Source organism: Kwoniella europaea, chromosome 2 (genome assembly GCF_036810445.1).
Source record: "Kwoniella europaea PYCC6329 chromosome 2, complete sequence".
Taxonomy (NCBI): domain Eukaryota; kingdom Fungi; phylum Basidiomycota; class Tremellomycetes; order Tremellales; family Cryptococcaceae; genus Kwoniella; species Kwoniella europaea.
Genome location: NC_089488.1, coordinates 1,385,580 through 1,409,664, shown reverse-complemented (window position 1 = coordinate 1,409,664; position 24,085 = coordinate 1,385,580). Strand labels below are relative to the sequence as shown.

General features: G+C 44.8%; 13 protein-coding genes across 13 annotated transcripts; 10 read left to right on the top strand and 3 right to left on the bottom strand.

The window, feature by feature from the left end:
- Nucleotides 1-169: 169 nt before the first annotated feature.
- On the top strand, nt 170-1,494 carry V865_006860 (uncharacterized protein; the record flags this gene model as incomplete). Its single annotated transcript, XM_066230617.1, has 9 exons — nt 170-183; nt 277-316; nt 377-392; nt 465-490; nt 556-861; nt 952-1,010; nt 1,077-1,179; nt 1,246-1,341; nt 1,420-1,494. The coding sequence occupies 9 exons, from the start codon at nt 170-172 to the stop codon at nt 1,492-1,494; spliced, it is 735 nt and encodes a 244-aa protein (XP_066086714.1).
- A 163-nt stretch (nt 1,495-1,657) lies between these two features.
- V865_006859 (uncharacterized protein) lies at nt 1,658-2,317 on the bottom strand (the record flags this gene model as incomplete). Its single annotated transcript, XM_066230616.1, has 1 exon — nt 1,658-2,317. The coding sequence occupies one exon, from the start codon at nt 2,315-2,317 to the stop codon at nt 1,658-1,660; it is 660 nt and encodes a 219-aa protein (XP_066086713.1).
- A 427-nt stretch (nt 2,318-2,744) lies between these two features.
- On the top strand, nt 2,745-3,982 carry V865_006858 (uncharacterized protein; the record flags this gene model as incomplete). Its single annotated transcript, XM_066230615.1, has 4 exons — nt 2,745-2,914; nt 3,032-3,130; nt 3,212-3,368; nt 3,437-3,982. The coding sequence occupies 4 exons, from the start codon at nt 2,745-2,747 to the stop codon at nt 3,980-3,982; spliced, it is 972 nt and encodes a 323-aa protein (XP_066086712.1).
- A 598-nt stretch (nt 3,983-4,580) lies between these two features.
- Nucleotides 4,581-5,151, top strand: V865_006857 (uncharacterized protein; the record flags this gene model as incomplete). The annotated part of the gene is made up of 2 exons (XM_066230614.1): nt 4,581-4,807; nt 4,935-5,151. 2 exons carry the CDS (start codon nt 4,581-4,583, stop codon nt 5,149-5,151), a joined length of 444 nt encoding a protein of 147 aa, XP_066086711.1.
- Nucleotides 5,152-6,233: 1,082 nt separating this feature from the next.
- On the top strand, nt 6,234-7,059 carry V865_006856 (uncharacterized protein; the record flags this gene model as incomplete). Its single annotated transcript, XM_066230613.1, has 2 exons — nt 6,234-6,367; nt 6,429-7,059. 2 exons carry the CDS (start codon nt 6,234-6,236, stop codon nt 7,057-7,059), a joined length of 765 nt encoding a protein of 254 aa, XP_066086710.1.
- A 550-nt stretch (nt 7,060-7,609) lies between these two features.
- Nucleotides 7,610-8,445, top strand: V865_006855 (uncharacterized protein; the record flags this gene model as incomplete). The annotated part of the gene is made up of 2 exons (XM_066230612.1): nt 7,610-7,743; nt 7,815-8,445. The coding sequence occupies 2 exons, from the start codon at nt 7,610-7,612 to the stop codon at nt 8,443-8,445; spliced, it is 765 nt and encodes a 254-aa protein (XP_066086709.1).
- Nucleotides 8,446-8,956: 511 nt separating this feature from the next.
- On the top strand, nt 8,957-9,762 carry V865_006854 (uncharacterized protein; the record flags this gene model as incomplete). The annotated part of the gene is made up of 2 exons (XM_066230611.1): nt 8,957-9,084; nt 9,147-9,762. The coding sequence occupies 2 exons, from the start codon at nt 8,957-8,959 to the stop codon at nt 9,760-9,762; spliced, it is 744 nt and encodes a 247-aa protein (XP_066086708.1).
- Nucleotides 9,763-9,868: 106 nt separating this feature from the next.
- Nucleotides 9,869-12,261, bottom strand: V865_006853 (protein disulfide-isomerase domain; the record flags this gene model as incomplete). The annotated part of the gene is made up of 12 exons (XM_066230610.1): nt 9,869-10,009; nt 10,089-10,259; nt 10,321-10,366; nt 10,430-10,875; nt 10,929-11,034; nt 11,087-11,170; nt 11,231-11,348; nt 11,405-11,424; nt 11,481-11,751; nt 11,809-11,952; nt 12,017-12,042; nt 12,113-12,261. The coding sequence occupies 12 exons, from the start codon at nt 12,259-12,261 to the stop codon at nt 9,869-9,871; spliced, it is 1,722 nt and encodes a 573-aa protein (XP_066086707.1).
- A 454-nt stretch (nt 12,262-12,715) lies between these two features.
- V865_006852 (uncharacterized protein) lies at nt 12,716-13,818 on the top strand (the record flags this gene model as incomplete). The annotated part of the gene is made up of 5 exons (XM_066230609.1): nt 12,716-12,727; nt 12,783-12,947; nt 13,048-13,203; nt 13,268-13,489; nt 13,615-13,818. 5 exons carry the CDS (start codon nt 12,716-12,718, stop codon nt 13,816-13,818), a joined length of 759 nt encoding a protein of 252 aa, XP_066086706.1.
- Nucleotides 13,819-14,537: 719 nt separating this feature from the next.
- On the top strand, nt 14,538-18,595 carry V865_006851 (uncharacterized protein; the record flags this gene model as incomplete). The annotated part of the gene is made up of 20 exons (XM_066230608.1): nt 14,538-14,841; nt 14,906-14,925; nt 14,988-15,015; nt 15,140-15,162; nt 15,225-15,589; nt 15,646-15,661; nt 15,716-15,817; nt 15,872-16,154; nt 16,210-16,280; nt 16,334-16,458; nt 16,515-16,580; nt 16,634-16,684; nt 16,743-17,011; nt 17,069-17,139; nt 17,190-17,231; nt 17,284-17,468; nt 17,532-17,616; nt 17,681-18,024; nt 18,084-18,487; nt 18,549-18,595. The coding sequence occupies 20 exons, from the start codon at nt 14,538-14,540 to the stop codon at nt 18,593-18,595; spliced, it is 2,901 nt and encodes a 966-aa protein (XP_066086705.1).
- A 324-nt stretch (nt 18,596-18,919) lies between these two features.
- V865_006850 (uncharacterized protein) lies at nt 18,920-21,603 on the top strand (the record flags this gene model as incomplete). The annotated part of the gene is made up of 11 exons (XM_066230607.1): nt 18,920-19,543; nt 19,595-19,845; nt 19,901-19,910; nt 19,955-20,170; nt 20,229-20,379; nt 20,436-20,483; nt 20,596-20,611; nt 20,665-20,764; nt 20,813-20,949; nt 21,007-21,030; nt 21,081-21,603. 11 exons carry the CDS (start codon nt 18,920-18,922, stop codon nt 21,601-21,603), a joined length of 2,100 nt encoding a protein of 699 aa, XP_066086704.1.
- Nucleotides 21,604-21,761: 158 nt separating this feature from the next.
- V865_006849 (uncharacterized protein) lies at nt 21,762-22,452 on the bottom strand (the record flags this gene model as incomplete). Its single annotated transcript, XM_066230606.1, has 5 exons — nt 21,762-21,833; nt 21,913-21,973; nt 22,032-22,156; nt 22,225-22,295; nt 22,377-22,452. The coding sequence occupies 5 exons, from the start codon at nt 22,450-22,452 to the stop codon at nt 21,762-21,764; spliced, it is 405 nt and encodes a 134-aa protein (XP_066086703.1).
- A 298-nt stretch (nt 22,453-22,750) lies between these two features.
- V865_006848 (uncharacterized protein) lies at nt 22,751-24,017 on the top strand (the record flags this gene model as incomplete). Its single annotated transcript, XM_066230605.1, has 2 exons — nt 22,751-23,373; nt 23,441-24,017. The coding sequence occupies 2 exons, from the start codon at nt 22,751-22,753 to the stop codon at nt 24,015-24,017; spliced, it is 1,200 nt and encodes a 399-aa protein (XP_066086702.1).
- Nucleotides 24,018-24,085: the final 68 nt, after the last annotated feature.

Genomic DNA, 24,085 nt, shown 5'->3' with positions numbered 1-24,085 from the left:
TTGAAGAGACATCCTACATCCTACATCCTACCTACCAACATTTACCAACTATACACACTCAGATATACATATACATCCTCGATATCATCCACCGAAGTCCCTCAGCGTCACCAAGAACCTCGTGAATACTTGCAGAATCCAATCGAATCCTCTACAGTAGTGGATAAAAATGTTCTTAACGAGGTGAGTCATTCATGATTTCTCCGTCCATAATGAACAGCCTACCTGAGCATACCCGTGGAGGCTGTTATACTGATAACGATTACTCGTCTACAGATCCGAATACGATCGTGGTGTGAATACCTTCTCTCCAGAGGTGAGTCGCTTCGAGTGCTTACTTAGAGCTGTTGGCTGATATCCATCTAAATTGAAATAGGGTCGATTGTTTCAAGGTATGTCGTATAGTTGAATCAGTATTTTGATGCGAGAAAGGTTAAGCTAATCATGAATCTGAATATGATCAGTCGAGTATGCCATGGAAGCTATCAAAGTGAGCTATCTTCTAGCCTCTCACATCACTGCTGAACAATAGCTCATTCATTCAACCACTACCAGCTCGGTTCAACAACAGTTGGGATAACCACCCCTGAAGGAGTCATCTTAGCAGTTGAGAAGAGGGTACCCTCCCCATTATTAGAATCATCGTCAATCGAGAAAATCATGGAGATCGATTCGCATATCGGTACAGCCATGTCGGGTCTGACGGCAGATGCTCGAACGATGGTGGAACATGCTCGAGTGACCTCTCAAATGCACAATTTCACTTACGACGAGAAGATCGGTGTGGAAAGTTGTACTCAGGCTGTGTGTGATCTGGCATTGAGGTTCGGTGAGAGTGTTGAGGATGATGACGCTTTGATGGTGAGTGAATACCATCATTGACTGTGTCAATCCTATCTTTCTATACTTCTGTCTTAAACTACTTGTACACTCGCTAACCTCATTATACAGTCCCGACCCTTCGGTGTCGCTCTTCTGATCGCTGGTATAGATGAGAAAGGACCACAATTGTGAGCTATATAAAACAGCTCGTAGCATGTAAAGATGTGACTCTAACAATTTTGCTCTTATCTCAGATACCACACCGATCCATCTGGTACCTTTGTGCGATACGATGCGAAAGCGATTGGTTCAGGTTCAGATGCAGCTCAACAATCCTTACAAGATGCTTTCCACAAGGTGAGTCGCACTTAGCTGAATACGGCAGAGTGATCCAGTACGATAGCTGATAGATGAGATGTACAGCAAATGACATTGATGGAAGCTCACTCGTTAGCTTTGAAAGTATTGAAACAAGTCATGGAAGAGAAGTTAGACGAAAACAACGTTCAGCTTGCTCAGGTGAGTTTCGACTATCCCTTAATTCATCATTACCTAGGTTCATGGATGCAGACGCTTATTGATATTCTCTTCACACAGGTAACAAAGTCAAAAGGATTTGAGATCCTGGGTGAGAATGAACTGAAAGCTGTCATTGAGACTCTTGCAGCGTAAGAGTAGTAGAATCGGGAGATGTGATGCCGATGACATAAAATGCATGTTTATAACGATTAATGATCTCTGGTATACAATGTTGCAGGGTATATATCCATTATAGGTATTCAATTTCCATATGATAGTTCCATTGAATATTGCTTTGCTTATCAGATTCAGATCGTCACTGATCCACTTTAAAGAACTTGATATTACTCCATTCCCACCTTGAAGCTCTTTCCCAAACACCTCCCATCCCTTTCTTCCTCCCTTCTTCAGTCAAAAGTTCATTCGCACCTGGATCTCTCAATTCAACCATTATACCAACTTTCACTTCCCCTTCCTTCGCCTTTAGGTCTACTGAAAACCACTCTAACCATAGACCTGTCCATCCTCCTGATCCTTTTCTGGTGGGTTCTCCAAAATGACTTACGAGATCTCTCCCTGTACTATTCGGCAGAAGCTTGAACGTGGTCTGTCGAGGTATAGATAGTGGTTTTTCACCTTCTTTCTTAGGTGGGAGGGATATACTATCTGTTGGAAAACGGAGTATGATCTCGGGTGGTGAGGAATATACAGGTGACGGTTTCTGATTAGCTCGTTTAGGTTGAGGATGAGGTAATGGATTGTAGATGTCTATTGAGTCGAGTCCCTTGGCAGGATGGAATGCTAGTGATAGACCGAGAGAATAGTAGTTGTGGTAGATCGTATCTGGATATGATTTGATTTCAGGTTCTGGTAGAGGAGAAGTGGAGGAGAGTGACTGGAGGTAGGAGGTGAGGGAGGTGGATGAGGAGGGTTGGGAGAAGAGGGAGGCCAAGTCTGAGGGATCTAAGCTGGGCATATCGGTGGAGGATTGAGGGAGTAGTCCCGACGAGTTCGGATGCGACAGAGAGGTGGGGCTGCAAACAGCCGGATGAAACGACTTAAACGATGGGTGATGGGTGCTTATTCTAGATGGAACTTTTAACATGAACAGGACCATGAACATCGGCCTGTTTCAGGGTGGATAAAAGAACATCGCGAGGTGGAGGTTGTCCACTTTGAAACACCGATCAAACCAACCATCAATGTGCCCAAGCGAGCGTATTCCAACGTTGGTTCAAAACCTGATCATCAATCATTCTCATCTTCAGAATGGATGACTGTTTCGAGAACATTAGGAGTGTGAGCATTTGAACCTTAAAAACTTCCTATAACGTATGCTCAGCTGATGTCAACTGCGCTTCTCCCCCTCAAGCCTAACCCCTAAAACACCTAAACCCCCCAAGATGACCTTGACTTCAGGCGACACTTCTCCTGAGGTCTTCCTTATCAAGTCTGAATCCCCTTTCAGTCCAGTCTCGCCTGTTGTCAAATCATCCAGCAAACATGCCACGCACAATGTCAATCAGACTCTCAGGAATCCCAAGCAGAAATTGCCCGTCCTCCAATCGTCATCGTCTGTTTCACCTATAACCATCTAGAACATCAGGGGAAGAGATGACAAGCCTCTTCCCCTTCCCAAGACATCCATTCCTAAAAAGCAACGAGATGAATTGGCTGAAAGGGGAATCAGAGTCGACGACCAATACAATGATCCCAAAGCCGATCTCATACTCGTCTCCTCGGATGGGATTGGTTTCAAGGTTCAGTCAATCTATGTGAGAGCGGCAAGGTGAGTTGTACCAGTAGCTTCGTCATCAACGTTTGAAATTGACCATTGGCCTTGGAACTCATTTTGACAATAAACTAGTAGTAAAATCCTCAATGACAAATGCCTCGCACTCGTCTCTTCCTTATCTCCCATTCCCACCATCGATTTCGAAGATCGTTCCATCGAAAGAGCAACAACCATTCGATTCCTCCTCGATTTCTCCATGGCAATATACCCGAGCCCAAACACGAACTTCTGGGTATCTTCCGCCGAGCGATCCTTCTTGCTAAAGAATACGAATGCAAGCTGGTCCTAATGGCTATGAAGGCTCTTGCTAAAAGATATAGCGAAAATGGGGAAATTCCATTAATCGTTTTCGTTCTCGGAGCCAGTTTGGGCGATATCCAACTATGTTGTGATGCGATCATGGATGGGGATGAATCTCATGAGAAGGGGATGGATGACCCTCCAGAGTGGTATGATCACACTGGAGATGATGTTGTTGACAAGGACAATCTCAACGAAGGGGACGACGGGGTTGAAGACGATGATAATCTCAGTTCCACCATGGATCCGACTACTTGGAAGACACAAGACATTCAACACATCCCTGCAAGATACCTCGCTGGACTTCTCAGAGCATCCAGAGTTAGAGATCAACCCGGTAAAGATTGGTACGATGTCGCTCATAAATTTGAGGATCTCATGTCTCCGAACCAAAAGGTAGATCAATCCATCAAGCAGGAAGAAATGGTCGGGAAAGATAAGGGAGTTGTGGCAAAAGATGAGATCAAGGATATCAAAGTCAAATCGGTAGTTGACGGTGATACCAAGAAGAAGAGAGATACGAAAGGTTCAAGACCGAGGCTATAGGGGGACTAGAAAATAATTTGAAGGGTAAAGGGAAATCGCAGGTGAATGGAGGAAAGAAGTTGAGGAAAGAAGCAGAGTTAGGAATCATAGCATGTCTCATGTGAATGAAATATAGTCAATGGGTTTTGTATGAATAATACTATTATGTACACGACTTTTTCATTCATTCTTTGAGCTGACGAGATGAGACTCTGCGAGTTGTATGTGTTCATGTACTTGGTGGTCTGTGCGACCATCAAACAGGACGACCCAATGGGTATATCAGGTATTACTGTTAGAATCTATCGTCCACTCCTCAATCTTTCTCATTTTCCTTATCACTCTCATTCATTCCTCGTTCTTCTCTATATATCAAAATCACAACAAACGAGATCTGGCACTCACGTCGCAAGTCTCGGTAAGTCCTCCTTATCTTCCTCGCCTCTTACCCCTTCCGACCACGCTTTCAGTATTCCCAAATTTTCCCCCTCACAGTATGAGCTTGACGCCTAAGGTCAGGACCCCATATAGACTCCCTAGCATCCCCCAACTTCTTCCTCTGTCCACTGATCGATCCTCAAGCCCACCTGTACGTCTCGGTGATCAAGACACTTCCACCATGGACACCGTTGATTCTCTCCAAGGTTCAAACCGAAAGATAGAGAATGCTAAGCCTCTTTCTTTCTCATCGACAGCTCGTACATTGGCAAGCGATCACACTCAATCTCCCAGTGAGGATGCTGAAAAGCTCGATGATCGATACAACGACCCTACGGCAGATCTCAAGATCGTCTCTTCGGATGGAGTGGTTTTCAAGATTCGATCTATCTATCTCAGAGCGGCAAGGTGAGCATCTGAACTACTTGACTTTTCCTTCCTACACCTATACTGTCCAAGCCATTGTGTACATTCTTTTTCCATACCACCCGAATATTCCTTTTCGACATTCTGGTAAACACTAACGTAATCACAGCAAAATCTTCGACGACAAGATCACCTCACTTGCTACCATCTCGGATATGACTCTCAAGCTCGAAGATACTTCTATCGAACGAGCAACAGCCGTGCGATTACTCCTTGATTTCCTCCATGGTCAATTCGGTCAACTCGAATATGAAGATCTGGGTATTTTCCGTCGTTCCATTCTTCTCGCCAAAAATACGATTGTCAACTTGTTCTCGCCGCTATGAAACAATATACAAGAACTTTGACAAGAAGCGGAAAAGATAGTCATGCTAGAATCATTTTCGTCTTGGGATCCATTTTGGACGACATCGATATCTGCGCTGATGCTATCCGCAATGCCGAAGCCGACACTTGAGATAATACCGAAGATGGACTGGCACCACCCAAAGAATGGTACAAATACCTTCTGTCAGACTTGAACGATCCGGATGATAGGTTCGATGGGGAATGCTCCATGGATCTATCAACTTGGGATCCAGAAGATTTCGAACAGGTTCCTCCCAGATATCTTGCCGGTCTTATGAGAGCCAGCAGATCCATTCTTAAAGATAGTGGAAGATGGGAAGATGTAGCAACAAATTCAGGGAAATTATGGAGCCAGTCGATACGGATTCAGAAGATGATGAGGACGATGAGTTATCTTTGGATGGAGATAAAGAGATGTCAAACTAAGTGAGAGCATGGAGTTGGATAGTTCAGAGTCGAAAGAAGAGAGATCAGACACCATGATCCTGGAAAGTCAGTACACAAATAGTGCAGTCGGAATGAAGTAGATTTATCAAGTAGGCACAAACGTATTTGAAGTTCACATACAGTAGTATGTGAGATATCAGGTTATTCCCGTTATTCTGCGTTATGTACCGATCTCATAATCGACTTATGGCATGTATATGTATGTATATATAGCCACTGTCACTGCCTGGGATAACTTTTGAGCTGACGAGATTGCAATTGACGATATAATCACCCACCATCGCAATGATGCTTACATCCTTTGAGAACGGCTGTGCGTCAATTTTGTCGCTCTGAAGGTTGAGTCACTGATATTGTACAAAGACTTCATATAACAGTCAATTTTAATTGTTTATTCATATCTCCCTCTCTTCTCCTCTTCTACCTAGCAAGAAGAATTGGCATTTTAGTCGGTATCTCCCACGATCTCCAATACAGTAGTGAGTCACGGATCATCTCCTCCGATCAACGTCCGATAACACCCCTTTCCACGGGACAATTTCTTTGAGCTGATATGATACTGTACAACCCAGTCAATTCACCTTCCTTTTCAATATACTTTCGACTTCTCAACATGCCTGACGCTCTTTCATCCAACTTTGAGCCAGGGGTGGATCCTTCCTACAACGACCCAGAAGCAGACTTCATGCTGGTTTCATCCGATAATGTTGCTTTTAAAGTTCAGAAGTTTTACCTTTTGGCTCACAGGTATGTCCCAACCTTATAACTACTACCATAAGACCTGAAATGTACCGTTTCATTCAATCAGCGCTATTTTTCGAGACATGATTTCCAGCTGTTCAACCTCTGGTGAGACTACAAATCGATTGGAATTCACAGACTCTCAAATCGAACATTCGTCTACTATCACTATATTCCTCGACATAATCTCCAGTCGAGCTTTGAACCTAGTCAGAAACTCCCTCGGTCCCTTTCGAGACTGCATTCTCTTTTGCAAAAAGTACGATTGCGAAGTCCTATTAACAGCTCTCCGAGCTCATGCGGTAGCGTTCCTGGATCAATACATCTCTCGACATTACATATTCATCATTGCTGCTGAGTTGGACGACATCGATTTGGCTTCAAGAGCCATATCTACGGTAGATGAATGGCATTGGCCTCCCGATAAGGTCATTCCCGATCCACCACGGTGGACGACCTCTGGGGAAGTGGAAGAAAACAAAACTTCTACATCATTGGGTCTTACCAAAGGAGCGGGAGTACTCGAAATCACTTCTTGGCCTATCTGGAAGTTTAAACGTGTCCCTTTACCATATGTTATAGGATTGATGAAAGTGGGAAGGAAGTTCAGCTTGGCGAAAGGTAGCGACAACGATATTCCTGCTGGTAGATATTTCAAGGAGATCATGGAGGAGTGGCAGAAGGGGAAAGTACAATGAAGATTTAGAAAGTATCATTATACATAGCAATTAGATAGTTTAGTAAGGATAGTAAAAAATACGGTACTTGATTTGTGCTATAGGATTATACGATGCGGTCTTCAGAAAAGGTCATGCATCCCATAGTAGATGGTGATCCCAGCTATAGTACTTGTGACAGCGAGATTTGAGCTTGAGGTATGAGCAAGTAGAATGGATTGTATCTGAGCTGACGAGATCAAAATGACTTGTCAGTGGTGTGTGTGTGTGTGTGTGTGGGAGTGTGGGTGCTGGTGGTACCTCGATCAATCGGTCAGACAGCACACGCAGCATCATCATCCCTAGATTATCACCTTCCTTCATCTCTTTATCTCTCTTCTTATCTAACTACCAGTGACACATCTAATCCAGCTGTACTCTACATCTAAATACTCAATACACATTACCGCCCTCACATATCTCCCTTACAACACCTTCGCCAAACTCAACAGTTACAATTTGCTTTTTACAAGGAATACATCTTCCCCTTTCTCCACACCTGGCTATATACAGTCAGTTCATCTATCGTACTATGGAACAACCATCTAAAGTTGAGAGCGACTTGGATTTCGACCCAACGTACTCAGATCGAGGAGCAGACTTCACTCTCTTCTCATCGGATAGTGTAGCTTTCAAAGTGCACAAATACTATCTCCAAGCTCACAGGTATGTATTTTTTCGCATAAACTAACTAAAACAGTGATCTTACACACCACTAACTTTTGTTTGATCAGTAGTACTGTATTTCGAGATATGATATCCAATTGTGACCTTAAAGAAAATCACAATCTATTGGAATTTACAGATCCTCAAATCGAACACTCAACAACACTCACTATCTTCCTCAATCTGGTATATAATCGACAACTGAACTTATCTCGAGATTCCCTTGGTCCATTTAGGAATTTAATTGGATTCGCTAAGAAGTACGATTGTCGAATGGTCTTACCAACCTTGAAATCGCTTGCTAGACAATTCCTAGATCAATATATTTCTCCTCATTATGTTTTTATCATTGCAGCCGAGCTGGACGATATAGATCTAGCCTCCGACTGCATCATCAAAGGAACCAGTTGGGTCTGGCCGAAAGATTCGGACCGTCCTGATCCCCCTCAATGGCGAACTTCGGATGAAGTGGCCGAAAGTGAACGTGAAAGTAAAGGAGAATCTAATTTGGGAATCTCAAGAGGTGCTGGTGTTTTGGAAGTTACTTCAGGGCCTATTTGGGAATTACCTCGAGTACCGATATCTTATTTGGTTGGACTGATGAAGACGGGAAGAATGTATATGTTGACTGCGCGTGGGGGTGATGGTGTTCAGGCGAGTCAGGATTTCAAGAAGATCATGAAAGCTTGTCAAGGGAAGTAGTCAAATAAAACGGAAGGGTGGTCAAGTGTGAATATACAGTATTGTGTGATCGGTAGTCCCTTTGGACAAAATCTACATGTATGAAACTTCGATTGACTGTATCGACGAGCGTTAAAAACCTCGGTTTCATATCCGGAAAACCCACTTCCTTCCTCGTGCAGAATGGTCAGATCGTGCCAGGTGGAGCTAACGAGTTCACGATCTGTGCGTGTGTATGTGATTTCTTGGGCGTCTGTGCTTTGGTCGAGATGATTGTGTGGACATTCAGGGATCGAATGTCATGTTCTATCGATATGATCTCTTCTTTTTGTCTTTTCCTTCCTTGATCCATCTGTCCAGCTACTCATCTATCTCAACAACATCGATATACTTTGTACCAGGGTAAGCATTTCTATGCAAGTAACTTGGATGACATATAGATAGCACTGCTCAACCCACATGCTCCTCTCCTTGTACCAAAGGTGAAGCTGATTTTGTGATTGTTCCCATCGAGCCTCCCCATTTGAACCAGATGCTTGAAGACTCCAATATTCCCGAGCCAACGATGGATCAAGTTTACAGCGACTCAGACGCCGATTTAACCTTGATCTCTTCGGATAATGTTGCCTTTAGGGTGTATGCCTTCCACTTAGGCACTAGGTAAGCTCTGCTCATCACTGCAGGCTGCGATAAGTATAGCTCACTTTTCTGAATCTTGGCAGTCCCGTTCTGATGGATATGATCAAAGTTCTACCTCGGTGTAAATCCGACATTCCGTTCTCGGACTCACAAATGGAAGATTCGCACACCATCCGATACCTTTTGAACATTCTTCATAACAATCATTCGGAGCTTGACTGGAATACATTGGGATTTTTCAGAAATACCATATCTTTCGTGAAGAAATACGAGATGATCTTAGTCCAATCGTTCCTTTCTGTACAACTGCGACGATATCTGGAGAACGGCGGCGCGGAAAGATATTGCTTCATACTCGCAGCTGAACTTGACGATATCTCAATCGCGGCCGCCGCCATCGAAAAGGGAGGAAGACAAACTTTTGTCAATAACGGTGACAAGTATTCTTCCGGGTGGTTCGATCAAGGACAAATTGTCGAGCGACAACGACTGATCGAAAGCGGCAAATGGGGTTTTGTCGATGGTTGTGCGATAATGAACCCAACAGCTTGGCCGCTATGGGAGCTACGACGTGTCCCATTCGAGTATGTCAATTCGCTTGGCCGAACTTACCAGCGGTTCCCCTTCGGTCATAAAACTTCAGATGTGCAAGCCGCCGCTCAATACTTCAAGCAACTCATGGAGGATTTGAAAGTCTAGTATTTCCGTTTGTAGGGTTCTTTGCGATACCATAATTCATGAATCGGTGGTATCATCTCGTATGCAGGGTATATATATCGAGCTATCTTACAAGATTATACCGATCTTAATCCAACCTGGGTCCTCCCACAGGTGTGCCATTATCCTTCATATCCCTGCCATTGCATTTCTGCAACAAGCCGACAAACAGTCCGACTGCCCCTACAAGCAAAACGAGGGCGAGTAATGGATGATCCACACTCATTTGCTATTTGTTAAAATCACATTGATTAGCTTTACTGACATCTGCTTGATATCATAGAGCTAAAAAAAAGGGGTGTGCTCACTCCGAAATTGATCAAAGTCGCAGCAGCACTTCTTGATCCCCATTCCAAGGTTGATTCTATCCTCTTTGGTCGAAGGAAGTGCTGGTATACTCCTTCCAGTACTGAGAATATACTTGCTCCGTCAAAGGTGATCTCAGTCCCTTCTATCGTGGTATCGTAATACTCATTTTGCTGCAACAAGCAATGTCCTTAATTGTATTCCAGAATATATGATACAAATGACGCGACTTACAGGAGTATCGATGACAACAGCAGATGGCAGTTGAGATTTCTTGATACTATGGATGAGATCAGTAACGCTCATCAATCTATCACACCGATTTTATATAGAGACTACTCACGTATATTGCTGCTTCAACCAACCACTCCATTTCTCACCATCTACCCAAACGAACCAAACAGGTTGTGAGAAAGGTCTACCACCTCTTTTCCAAGCTTTAGCCACTTCTGCCAATTTCTTTTTCTCCTTCTGACCTTCGTCTCCTTTATGCAGAGCGCCTAAAACCACCATAGCTCGAGAATCGGAACTCATTATAGCATTATAGTTGCTACCTGTCAATTCGACTAGCGTAGGGAATTTATGTAATTGTATGAACCGTTTCAAGCTATCTTCAGATGCTGGGAAGGATAATGATCCGACCGGACGCGAAGAGTAGGAAGAGAATGCGAATAAGACTGATGTAGGAGGTGGGTTGGCTACCGATAGTTGTTGGTAGAATTGGGGATCGGACGAGGTATAAGCTGGTACAGCACCAAGAAGTGGTTCAAGAGCCGATTTAACGGATTTCTGCACATGAAATATCAGCAAAGGTCGAATTGTACGTGCGATACCCAACATACCACATCGGCTACGGTAGTATCGTAATTCTGAAGATATAGGAAGAAAGCTTCATCAGATTTGACTATAGAATCGAACTCTTCGAATTTGATGGACTGTAAAGTCGTTCTGTTCCACAAGATCAGCGCATCACCCTGGAAGATAGACTAATTATACTCACACTTGTACTGCCTTCTCAGCGAATGCTTTGAGTTTATCCAGAGATCTAGATCCATTATGATCTGTTCTTGTACCGTGGTGATACCTGATATCTCATCATCGATCAGTCATATTCAGTAAACCTCATAATGATAAAGATACCCACATTCGAATGGTCGGGTATCCTTGTATTCCAGCATTTTTGCAAAAGCCTTTATGTTGCTCACAATCAACAGCAACTATGTTGAGCTTTCCCTTCATCGCTTCAGCCAGTTTTTCGTAGGCTACGGGATAGTAGTTGTCAGTTGAGCAAGAATGAGGGAGTTTCAACGATACTTACTAGGTCTGAGCTTTTTACAGCTATACACGTGGATGATTTCAGTATATCATCATTTTCATCGAGTCGATGAACTCACTGTCCACACCAAGGAGCATAGAACTCTACCATGACAGGCCCTTGCTCTTTGTACTCTTCGAACTGCTTCTCGTCGATCTCTACTACCTGTCCATCAGGATTCGGTCTACCACCGGTCGATACCCCTTCATCATCCTCCTTTCCAGCCACTGAATGTTTCTGAGAATATTCGTCCACTTTCTCATTGATGAATTTCTCTAAATCTCCGTATGATCTATCGCCAGTATAATGTGGCTTCGCTTCCCCATCAACGTATAGCATCAATTGAGGATCTGAAACCATATCAATAGGATTCACCACGACACACAAGCAGCGAAGCGATGACCCACAGAACTTGATACCATTTGCATTACACAGATCCCCTTGAGCTAAGCAGTTCACCTGAGCCATATGGAATCCTGATAATCTCTCCAGATGCTGTTTGTCCTTGGCCATCTGGGTCCAAGTCGGTGCGAAAGCTCTACAGTGAGAACCTATTGCCCATATTCCGTCAATTCTGTTCGTCAGGATCGAGAGTGGCCTTTGAAGGAAGCTTACATTTCGGAGAAAAATGCTCGACAAGCCTTGAGATGAGTAAGCACCGAATGCATAAGCACGATGAGCTGATTTGTGGGGATAGGGCCTATAGCTCACCATACGCCTCGAGCCGTCTCTGATCGGAAGTTGTCATCTGTCAACTGACGAAGTTCAAAGTCATCTCGTTCCTCTATCGATGCTCCTGACGCGCCGCCGAGAGCCAAAGTCAAAGTCAAAGCTGAGAGGAGAAATTGAGGTATTCGCATTGAGTTTATGATTTTGTCAAGTCTATGATTGACCTTGACTAAACTTGACTGTGTAAACTTTGTTCAGGTGACGATATATTGACGATATTGGCTGGATTCGAAATGGACACCAAGTGTGACCATGAGGATACGTGTATATAGATAGACCAGTGCATTTCAACGACGACGATCATTTGAGTAATTCATTTTGACTTGACAACAACAGAGCAACACCAAAGGAGCGTTGCCCCCTGATAGTTACGTAAAGTGACACGTGGTCTGCTTCCACCAGCGTGCAGATGACGCCGCCAGGATCTCATTGATATTGCTTGCTTCAGGTCATGTTGGTTATCTATCAACAATGATTCATCTCATCTTTACCACTGAAACATACATTCACATATATCATATACCATCATAGCATCAGCAACGTTCTGTTCGGCTGGATAGAAACTGCCTGGAAGCACTCAACATCATGAACATCCTAGTGAGATTGATTCCTTCACGCATGTTGGGTAGCGCTGAACGTCACCTTTGAATAGGATACGCTCTTTGGTCGATCAATGACCCCAGCTGAACGATTAAGGCAGCATCAGCGCTCACTGCAGAAGGCTCAGCGTGAGCTGGATAGGGAGAAGGGGAAGTTGGAAGCGCAAGAGAAGAAGACGATGGCTGATATCAAGCGTAATGCTAAAGCTGGAAATATGGTAGGTCCGCCTGGAACCTCCTATGTCTAGTGTATATAACTATACCTCCACGTCAGTGAATCACGATCATATCGCTAATATGACTCTGCTTATTGATCAGAATGCATGTAAGATCCTCGCCAAAGATCTTGTGCGAACCAGAAGATATATACAGAAATTCACTCAGATGAGGGTACAACTTCAAGCCGTATCACTCAGAATGCAGACATTAAGGAGTAATGAGCAGATGGCTACCGCAATGAAAGGTGCAACAAGGGTGAGTCAATTTTGTGCTTGTCAAATCTTTGTCAATTCAGCTGATCCGGTTCACGCGTACATAGGCAATGGGTCAGATGAATCGAAGTTTGAATCTTCCTCAAATACAGAAGATCATGAATGATTTCGAGAAAGAATCGTCTACGATGGATATGAAGGAAGAAATGATGTCTGACGCTGTCGATGATGCGATGGAAGATGAAGACGAGGGTGAAGGTGAAGAAGTAGAGAGTGACAAGATATTGAAAGAGGTTTTGGATGAGATTGGTATGAACATGAATGAATCGGTAAGTTCGCTTTCACGCACCACGTGTTCATTCGTCTTCAGTATGCCTCGCTTCCTGGCTTCGCAATCCGCTTTTGACGGAGTATGATCGTTGACCATGCGACCTCCTACTGTCCACCTCAACAGCTCGCCTCGGCTCCGACTGCCAATCCTCTTGCCAACGAACCCTTACAATCCTCGCGGGTGGCAGTTGCCGAAGGTCTCGCATCTATGCCATCCGGTGGTGCTGATACACCCAAAGCATCGGGTGGTGGCGGAGGAGGTGGTGGTGGGATGAGTGCGGATGAAGCTGATTTGCAGAGAAGGTTGGACGCTCTGAGAAGAGACTAGAGATGGCTAGGCCTATTTACCTGTGTTCATATCCAGTCTTTAGCTCTTTACCGTCGATCTTAGGATGTTTCATACTTTAATTGCACAGTTGTACCAGTATTCCGTCCAGTCTATGTATACCTGTGGGGGTCTTTATCTGATAAAAGTCGGAATGAGTTAGCAAATACAGGGAGTTGAATGAGCAGCATCGGCCGAAATGAGTCAAAGTGCCACATGCGAGTGACATCCTGTTGTTGAGCTATGGTGGGACTCGGGATAGTCCGGAGTTATCGGCGTGATTGTCATTTGATTCAGGGTCATTGAGTCATGTTTGTGTCCCTGTGCGTACGAGGAATCCCATCATTTTTTTATCAGATAACACGCATCTCCCTGCTCAGAGGGAGAAAAAAGAAAGAACAAGTCCCGAGATGAAGAAGTAGCAATCAGGTTTAGGTTTCTTTGCTTGGACTCACAGTCATAGAGAATACCACTCCATATACAGTCTAGCCCTGACTCATACTTCTTGTATCCCTTTTACATGCTCAACCGATACCAGTCTGGTCCATGAAACGCAACAAATCGAAACTCCCCATCCACACTCACCGACCTCGAAATTGTCTCTTCATCCAATCATCTCGAGTCGACATTCGATCTTTATAGCATTTACCTCATGTCTTCTTCTTTAAACAACATTATACTTGAATCAACAACCATATAGGACCATCTTCCACAGCTAGGATATGGCTACTATTAGTCATACTTCACCCTATTACCAGAGACCTTCTCCCTATATCAGGACATCGTCTCAAACACCTTTGACACCGTCTGCTCTGTCATACACCTCATACACGACACCTTCACCTCAAATCCCGAATTTCCCTACTACGTCGACATCAAACACACCAATGAAGAGACCGTTGCCTCCCGATGCACCGGGTCAATACCCTCCTCCTCCAGAGAGGAAATTCAGTACCGACTCCTCCCATCATCAGGACTCTACTGGAGGACAGAAAAAGAAAAGAATAAGCTTGAGTTGTGCTCAGTGTAAGTGATGCAGTTCTCAGGTGGGGTTACATGCCGGTACTGGTCGCTGATCCTCGCGTTGTAGGTGCAAAACGTAAACAGAAGGTGGGCCATCTCGTCACGATAAAGGAGAGATGGTGTGACTGACGACGTGTGCTTCATCACAGTGTAATCGAGAATTTCCATGTAATCATTGTGAGTGTTATACCTACAATGATATCTTCGAAATGCTGATGTTCTCACAACGTAGGTGTCGGTAAGGCTCTTTCGTGACTCTGAGCTGGATAAAGCTCTGCATGCTAACCATCTCCCCTCATAGCTCGGAAAGTACCTGAACTTTGTGTGAGCTCTGCCTGCTTCCTTCCAGACAGCGCACGTGTTTCTGACAATCTTTAATCTCGTAGGTACCCTACAATCCTCAAGCCAATAATAACAATAGTTCCGGACCAGATCCTCATACGGCTCAAAGGCTCGATAGCATCGAAGCCGTACTATCAGTAGTTGTAAGGCATACAGGTGGTATCGCTCAATACGATGCGATTCGGGATTGGATCTCATCATCTACATTCCAAAAACATCTAGCTTCAGCTCCCTCGACACCATCCTCACCTCATCATTTCCTCTCTCATGGCGGGTCCGCTGGACCATCAGGCTCGAGACCGACCCCCAACGGCTTTGAGGGAAATCAGGCAGAATTGGAAAGAGGCGCAAGTTCTGATGAAGATGGTCTGGCCAAAGTCGGTAAAGGATGGTTGGGAGAACTGGAAGGGTGAGCGATCCTGATGACCAACTAGTAGTTATGTACTGACCTATCTCCCTCTCTAGCGGACTTCCCGAGACTGTAAGTCGCCTTCCTGCCATCTTTTTCGAGGTACTATACTTATTTTTTTCGCAGATGAACATCAATGATAAAGTGAAGATGAAACTTGACATCCACGGCACACCCGCTGAGAATCTTCAAAGACTGATAACCGATTGCGGGGTTAGTCCTCATAAGGTCAGTCATACGGCCGAGTTCAAGGGAGAGTACGCTCACGAATTGATTATTTAGGTGGCGGAGTTGGTACAAGAATTACCACCGAAACATTTCGCAGATCGAATCGTCGATTGGTTCTTTGATAAATTGAATTTCGTCCGATATCCAATTGACGAGCGATCGTTTCGAGGATCATACGAGGATCTGTACAATAGGTCGACCGCGGTCGATCCATCGAACGTACGAGCTTTACCTCTTGTGTTCATCGTCTTGGCTCTTGCTGTTAGGCAGGCACCTGACGAATGGGCAGGCGATGAGGAAACCAGAAAGTTGTCCAGTCTAAGGATGTACTGGAGCTGTGAGTCGATCTTGCCCGACTCGGTTCAGACAAATTGGCTGATGTGCATACACAGCGAGACGAAGTATTCTCATTGCTACTGCAGTTCAATCGGAAAGTGTGGAATTGGTTATCACTCGATTACTTGTGAGCATCACCCATATTCTGGTCGTATCACAACTGATGAGATTTGACCACAGAGTGCAATGTACCTGGTCTTGATACACGATCGACGACTTACTGAATGTTGGTCGCAACTCGGAGCGTCGCTTCGAACAGCACAGGCGATCGGACTGCATCGTGATGGTACAAAACTTGGTCTAGAGTAAGTATGGAGCAACGATTGATGAATGGCTGAAGCTAAATATCCGTCGATTGCAGTCCTTTCCAAACGGAGTATCGCAGACGCTTGTGGAGTTATTTGTATCATGCCGACAAGCTTTATAGGTAAGAATCGATCGCTTGCATCGATACAATATAAGCTAACGCATCTCCCTTAGTCTTGTGCTCGGTCGTCCACCCAGTATCTCAGATAGCTATACCGATACACAGTGAGTCATCATTGAACGGATCATCGCCTCTTCGTATGAGGCTAATATCATATTCCAGACCACCTTCAAACATTGATCTAACGGAGTACAACCCCGCACTTGGTCTTCCACCACCACGACCTTTCAACGAGCCGACTCCGGCACTCTTCCTTATCCTGCGTAAGCGTTTAGCGGGAATCATAGGCAAAGTCGTCCACCATTTCCAGAAACTCAATGAGCCTGCTCAATACTCCGATGTGGAGAGACTGCAGCAGGATCTAGATGCCTTCGTTGATCAATTGCCGCCTCATTTCCGAATGCATGATCCTGATAAGTCCCTTGATCAAGGTAAATACCATTTCGCGTCAAAGGGAGAAAGACTTTAGCTGACATTTTGGCTGCCAGTGCACTTTTGGCTACCTGTGCACAGGCTTATGTTATTAACGGAGGTCTTAGTGACCACCATAATCTTGCACGTGAGTTATTCATTGTGCGAAAGTAAAATTATGGCTGATCACTCTCTTAGCGACCCTGGCTTTTACGAAAACTGTCGAGCGATCGCTACGCCGTTAGTAATTTTCATTACGACCCTGGGTTCGTCCACTGACGTTTTTCTTCAGGCTTCTCGAACGGCCTGCTTCGAAGCTGCCAAGCTGGATTTCCACATCAGACAGGACTTCCAACGAGATGTACCAGACTTCCGATTCCACGCGATAACAGGTCAATTCAAGATGTTCAATAGCGCTATGATCGCAGGAATAAGTGCAATCATCGATCCTAGAGGAGCAGATGCTGATCAGATGAGGTATGCCTTGCTTTATCGAGGAAGAGATCGAACTTTATGGCTGATTGTTGCTGTTCATAACAGACGCATACTCACTACTTTCCTCGAGCAGAATCCATGGCACGAGGTGGCAAGTAAGGACGCTACCACGCGCAAGGAGGTCCAAATTGTGAGTAGTGCTTCATCGTTTCTGCCGCAGAATCTATGGCTAACTTCGAGACGTGCTTTGACAGATTCAAACACTGTCTCGACGAGCAGCCCAGATATTCGAAGATTCCTTCGGTCCAGGAGAGCTCAACACACACGACAAAGATTCTGTGGGACTCTTATTGGCCCTCAGACAAAGCAACGATTCCTCAACTCATGCTAACGCCTATCCTCGAGGCGTGCAACCAAGAGAGGACGCTCCAACTCCCGGTGGACCTGGTAATAATCACTTTAGTAGACCTATGGCGCCTCCTCGAACTTGGGGTGACATTGCTGGTGGAGGGGTACAATTCGCACCTGTTCATCATGGTGGTATCACCCAGAGTCCTGCTTCTACTGGTAGTCATGAGGATGATCACTCGCAGAAATTGTGAGTTTACGAATATATTTTCCTTGGAGGTTTGAAGATTGTGCTGATTTCCATGATAGGCTCGATCACTGGATCAACGCCAATACGTCCTTAGCAGTCGGCTCGATCAATGGTGCCGTACCAGCAATCGACCCCATAGGAGGTATGGGCTATCTCCCTATTCCTTCGATGTCAACACCTTCCGCCGCGCCAGGAGGACTGAACAACATGTCTCTTGGTCCTGGACCGGGTCTGGCGCCCACACCTGGATCTATGCCAGGTTATAGCAATCACTTTGTCGAAGATACCCCTTCCTCCACCGTAGGATTCATCGGACCTCCAGGTGAATTTGGATATCCCAATCAATTTGGCTTGATGGGTGGTGTAGGCGATGTCGTGATGGGCAACGCACCTCTACCGGGTGGCATACCGATAGAACCGGGAGCGGAGAATAGTGATGAATATTGGAATACCCTCATCGATGGTGAGTACCTGGTTCTATATCTCATTCGCAGTTTAGAGAAAAAGCTGATGATCAAAATCAGGGATTTTGGGGACGACATCGAACGTGCAACCAAACAATGCGTCGTGAGAATCATTCGGGAGGGCTGTAAATTTAGTTGAATATATGGGATAGAAAGACTACAAACTTTTATAATTACGATAGTTTACGATACGAGACGTGCATGCAGTAGAGAGCTAGTATAGTTGAACAAGTGTTATTGCAGCCGGCGATCACCGACGAATGAGTGACATTGCAATAACAAAATAACAAAATGAGCTACCCGTATTTCGTATTTCTCACCACTCGCTCCCAATGTTATCTCTCTATCCATGTCCTTATAATCTATCTTCATAGTCTCATCATCATCATCATCGTCACTTCCCCCAGATAAACCACTGTACCTTGTCCAGCATGACTTCACCATCTGGTGAAAGAAAGCAAGCAGAGCCAGCTCGTGAACGTCCATCCCTCCTCCAACCGCCCGCGACTATCATCTCACCCCCTTCGCCAACTGATGCCAAGGATTTCCACCCTCCGACTTTTTCCTTCCCTCCTCAACCCGCTGGCGCTACGAATAGCAATACTGAAGATGTAGTAGAGTACGACTCACCTGAAGAAGAAGATGAAGAAGAAGGTCTAAATACTACCCTACCTACTCCAGCAGCTAAACCTAAAAATAGACCTAGACCTTCTTATCAATCTCTAAGTCCCAAACCCGCTGCTCAACCTCAGATATCAACTCAGATGTCCGAATCGCCCATGAAAGAATCGACGTTACAGTTACCTGAATCACCTGATCCTTCCGTTTCATCCTCTCGTCCTCCTTCACCCTCGTCCCCCAGATATCGACCGAAAGGTTTGCACCATAGACGAACAAGTTCGACCCACCGTGTCAGAGAGACGACCGATGGGACTCAAACAAGTACAGAGGATGGAACGAGGATGATCAACCAGTATAAGATAGGTAGAAGTCTGGGTAAAGGTGCCTATGCCAAGGTCGAGCTGGGTGTGGACGTAGGAACAGGACAGGAATATGTAAGTGACAGAAGGAAACTCGAATTGCTGTTGTTGATTTAGTGGACTTAGGCTATCAAAGAATTCTCGAAATCTCGATTACATTATCAAGCTCTTCAGGAGAAACATCGTCAGACGTCTCGTGGAAGGATCAGGCGTGCTCAAGGTCCATCTGGCTTACTTAGGGAGACTGCGATCAGAAGAGCAGGGGAAGAGCAGATGCCTGAACAGGAGGGAAATCAGCCTTGGGGAGGAACAAAAACAATAGACGAGGATCCATTAGGTTTAATCAGGAGGGAAATTGCAGTGATGAAGAAGCTGGAGTAAGTCTACCTGCATTTTCACATATTGGAGATACTTGCTGATGACCGATTTCAGTCATCCGAATGTAGGTTTAACCTATGACCAATATGAGCTAACCCCCCTGACCAGATTATCCACCTATACGAAGCTATATCAGTGCCTACCGCCGATGCGCTGTTCCTTGTCTTGGAGTACTTACCCGGTGGTACCCTCATGCAAGTGAATGTTGGCGAGGATGACTCAAATGCCAAGGCTCCATTCGAGATTTCGCAAACAAGAGAATACTTCAGGCAACTATGCTTGGGGTTGGAATATCTACATGCAAATGGAGTGATTCATCGTGATGTGAGTATATTATCTCATCGTGGGTGAAAGGTGATCACTAATCCTCGAGAGATTGTAGGTGAAACCGGATAACGTGCTTTTATCTGCCAATAAAGAGCTGGTCAAACTGTGTGATTTCGGTGTGTCGGAAATGTTCACGGCAGCGGATGATGATAGGATCAAAAAATCAGGAGGAAGTCCAGCATTCCTAAGTCCGGAAAGTTTCACATGTACGTCAATTGAGATGATTATGACTTTTGGCTACCTGCGCTGATGATTTGAACAGCTCACCAGCAGGATCTACACGGAAAGGCAGTCGACATATGGGCACTGGGTGAGTTAAACCTTGAGTGCACGAAGAGCTGATATGATAGGTGTAACGCTATACTGTATGTTAACGGGGAGGCTCCCATTCAACGTTCCAACGCCCATGGAGCTGTTCACAGCGGTACGAGAGAAGGAGTAAGCTATGTTTAGTGTCTCATCTCATGTCACTGTTAATAAAGACACTCTAGTCCGAATATACCGGAAGATTGGGAAAGCCCTTTGAAGGATCTGGTGAGGCGCATGCTAGATAAAGATCCTAAGAAGCGAATCGCTATGGCAGACATCAGAGTGAGTAACCCTTATACAGCGAAACGCCTAATCTCAACATCCTTATAGGAACATTCTTGGGTGACGGAGCACGGTCAAGAACCGATGATCGAAACCGATACCAACCTGTTCGACATCGGAAAACGTGTGGAGGAACCTACTCAAGAGGAACTCAAGAACGCTATTGGATCATTACGTGGTATATTGTGAGTGGTTTTACTTGTATAGAAGGTACGATACTAACACTCCCCTCTGATGAACAGTACCGTTATACGAGCTGTACAAAAGTGAGCCTTGCTTCTGAGGGGAAAAAATCCCGCTGACATGTGTGCTACAGAATGCGTCGTTTGCAATTGCATCGACGATCTCAATCCGGTCAAGGCCCACCATCACCTGGCTCAACTAACGTATCTCTGGCATCTGGATCGATGGACTCGTATGTGTCTGCAGAACTAGGAACAAGCGCGACTTCCGTCTCGGACGAAAATGAAGAAGCTAGGTATAGGGATATAGCTGGTGAGACCGTTATGAGTCCGAGGTCAATGAGCAGGGCGTCATTGGCTAGCACCGAAAGACAAACTTCGAACAAATTGGACAAGCTCACTCGCCTTGATACCAACACTGATCAGAAGACCGAAAGCGGAGATGAAAACGAAGAGGCGGATGAAAAGGACAAAGCAGGCAGAAAAGAGAAACACACAGGAACAGGTGAAGGTGAAGAACATGGCGATGATAATGGTAAGGATGGAGCGGAAGGAGATGATGGAGAAGACGAGGATGAACAAGTGGTAATGGTCGAGTCACCTATCTCATCAGACGATGAAGTTCGTAAAACACCCGTTCGAGGTGAACATCAATAATTGTTTCTTGGCCTGGTCGAAAAGGTATATATGATATATATATATATCTGTATGGTTGTATAATATATTGAAAAAAAGGTATCTTGTGTTTGTTTGAAGAAGAATGAAATTGCGCTGAGCGTATTTAATGCATTATATACAATGTTCATTCTACTCTATTATGCCTGAACAGCTTGCTGAGGACCATTGGGACCTTGTAATGCCTGGAACTGTTGTTGAAGACCCATTATCTGTTGGTGGTAAACCGTCAGATGTATTGCACAAAATGCAGAATGTCATTGAAAGCAAGATGATGAATGCTCGACTCACCTCATCCTTCTTCTTTGCAGCTTTCTCTTCACTCTCTTTCAATTGAGATTCTACTCGTTTTCTGTGTATAAACCATTGTTAGCATGATCACCAGGGTTGATCCAGTTGATGAGATTTACATTTCTGATTTTATGAAATCCAGTCGTTTCTCTACGTTCACTTTCGCCTCATTCTGATCTTGAGGTACTAACGATGGTCCGACGAGCTTGTACACGGTGTTATGTGATTTCAGTTGATTGAATTCCTAACAACATGGTAAATGTGGATATATCAGTTCTGGTTAACATGTTGCTCAAGACGATGATGCCTTACTTTCAGCACCAATTCATTCTCTGACAATTGTGAGTCGAGCCTTTGTCTAGCTTCTATCACACCGGCCAGCTCTAAGAGGGATCGAGTGATCGTCAGTTTTAGATTCTAGACATTTGTTTCTGCACTGTGAAGAATGTGAGAAGAGACTTTACCTGCTTCTATCTTCTGGAATGCGATGGATGAAGATTGTAACTGAGCCTGCAAGGATGCTATCTTCTTGTCAGCCATGTTGATGGGATTTTCAGCCTGGCTGTGATAGTGACAAGTTGAGCTAGTCAATGTATGCTCTTTTGACTGAAAAAAGCATTCATCCCCATCATTCATCGTTTCATCTCGACTAAGTCAAAGCTCATTTCTTCATTCTCCCGCCTATCCGTCGATGTCATCACTTTTTATCGCATCAAAAACACAGTCAACTCCATTTGCCACCCAAATCCATTCACTACTCGCTTTCTAACCATATCTGGGTCCATTGCGTGCTCATAGCACTTTTGCTTTCTTCAAACAATGTAGGGATTCCCCCAGGATGGCCAAACAAGATCCGAATGGACCGCCAAAGCGCGCTGCTCCCATCAGCGCATCCGCCTTTGCTTTCTCATTCAGCACCCCGAAGAACAAGAAACCTAAAGTCAATACCATCACTCCTCTGTCTGCGATCCCAAACCCAACACAAACACCTTCCAATGTTAAGAAAGAATGGTCGACTCCCAGGCCACCTACCTTTACTGCACAACAGGTCTCTCATACACCCATCAAAGCATTGAAGATCGAGCAAGACGAACATCAATTGTCGGATGGTATACCTAAACCTTTCGAAACACCTCTTCGAGGAGCATCAACCTTTAAACCATTAACAGCTTTCACAACCCCTCTGACCCACCAACCCAAGTTGGGTGATCCCGGACCTTCTTCTTCTTCAAAAGTACTTCGTCCTCTACACGAGCGAATTGGTGATGTGACACCTGTCAAGGGGAAAGAAAAGGAATCCGAACCCGAATCGAAACCGAGATTCGCTTTGCATGAGACTCTTTTATCGGGAAAAACTGCTGGAGATCTCCTTACCAAGAAGAAATTGACTTTGAAAGATGAAGATGAAGGATTGGGTGTATCTCCGAGAGGAAAGAGGATAGCTAAATGGAGTGGGCATGGGTATGTCATCGATCCAGTCTAGTCAAAACAAAGTATGGGTTGACTAATGGTTGATGTCTTCTGTTAGACCACCACCGCCATCTATACATCTGGCCAATCTCCTATCATCTTCCAACGCTTCTCTCCATTTATTTTACACTTCGATGCAACATCTCCTGTATCCTTCTCAACGCGGAAATACCTCTATCGCTCGCTCTCGTCAGACCACCAGTGATAATACCATTCTTACCCCTTTACAGCACATCGAAAACTCGGCTTCAATACGACTCAGAATCGTTGATCCAGTACAAGGACCTACTCATCATTCCACTATGTTCTGGTGTGAACCTATAAAATGGCATAATGGTTCCATTCCCACTCGACATATACCAGTAATCTTTCAGCCACTTCCTCACGAGTGTCCTAAATTAGGTGTGGATCCTAGGTTGTTGGCGATGAAGATGAAGGATGAAGTGGGAAAGCAATGGCAGGTAGGTATATGGGCTTGGACTGAGGTGGATTTGCCATTGGGAGTGGAGCAGCGCAGGAGTGGTGATGAGGATCTGGAAGGAAATCATACGGAGGGAGAAGAGGATGAAGGTATGAAGCCACTTTCAGCACTAATCGTTTCGAGATATTTGATCGTAGTACAACCTATTGTATAGTAAGTACAGTAAACAAGTAACTGATACATAACATCATGTTGTCAACTTATAACCTATATTTGTACAAT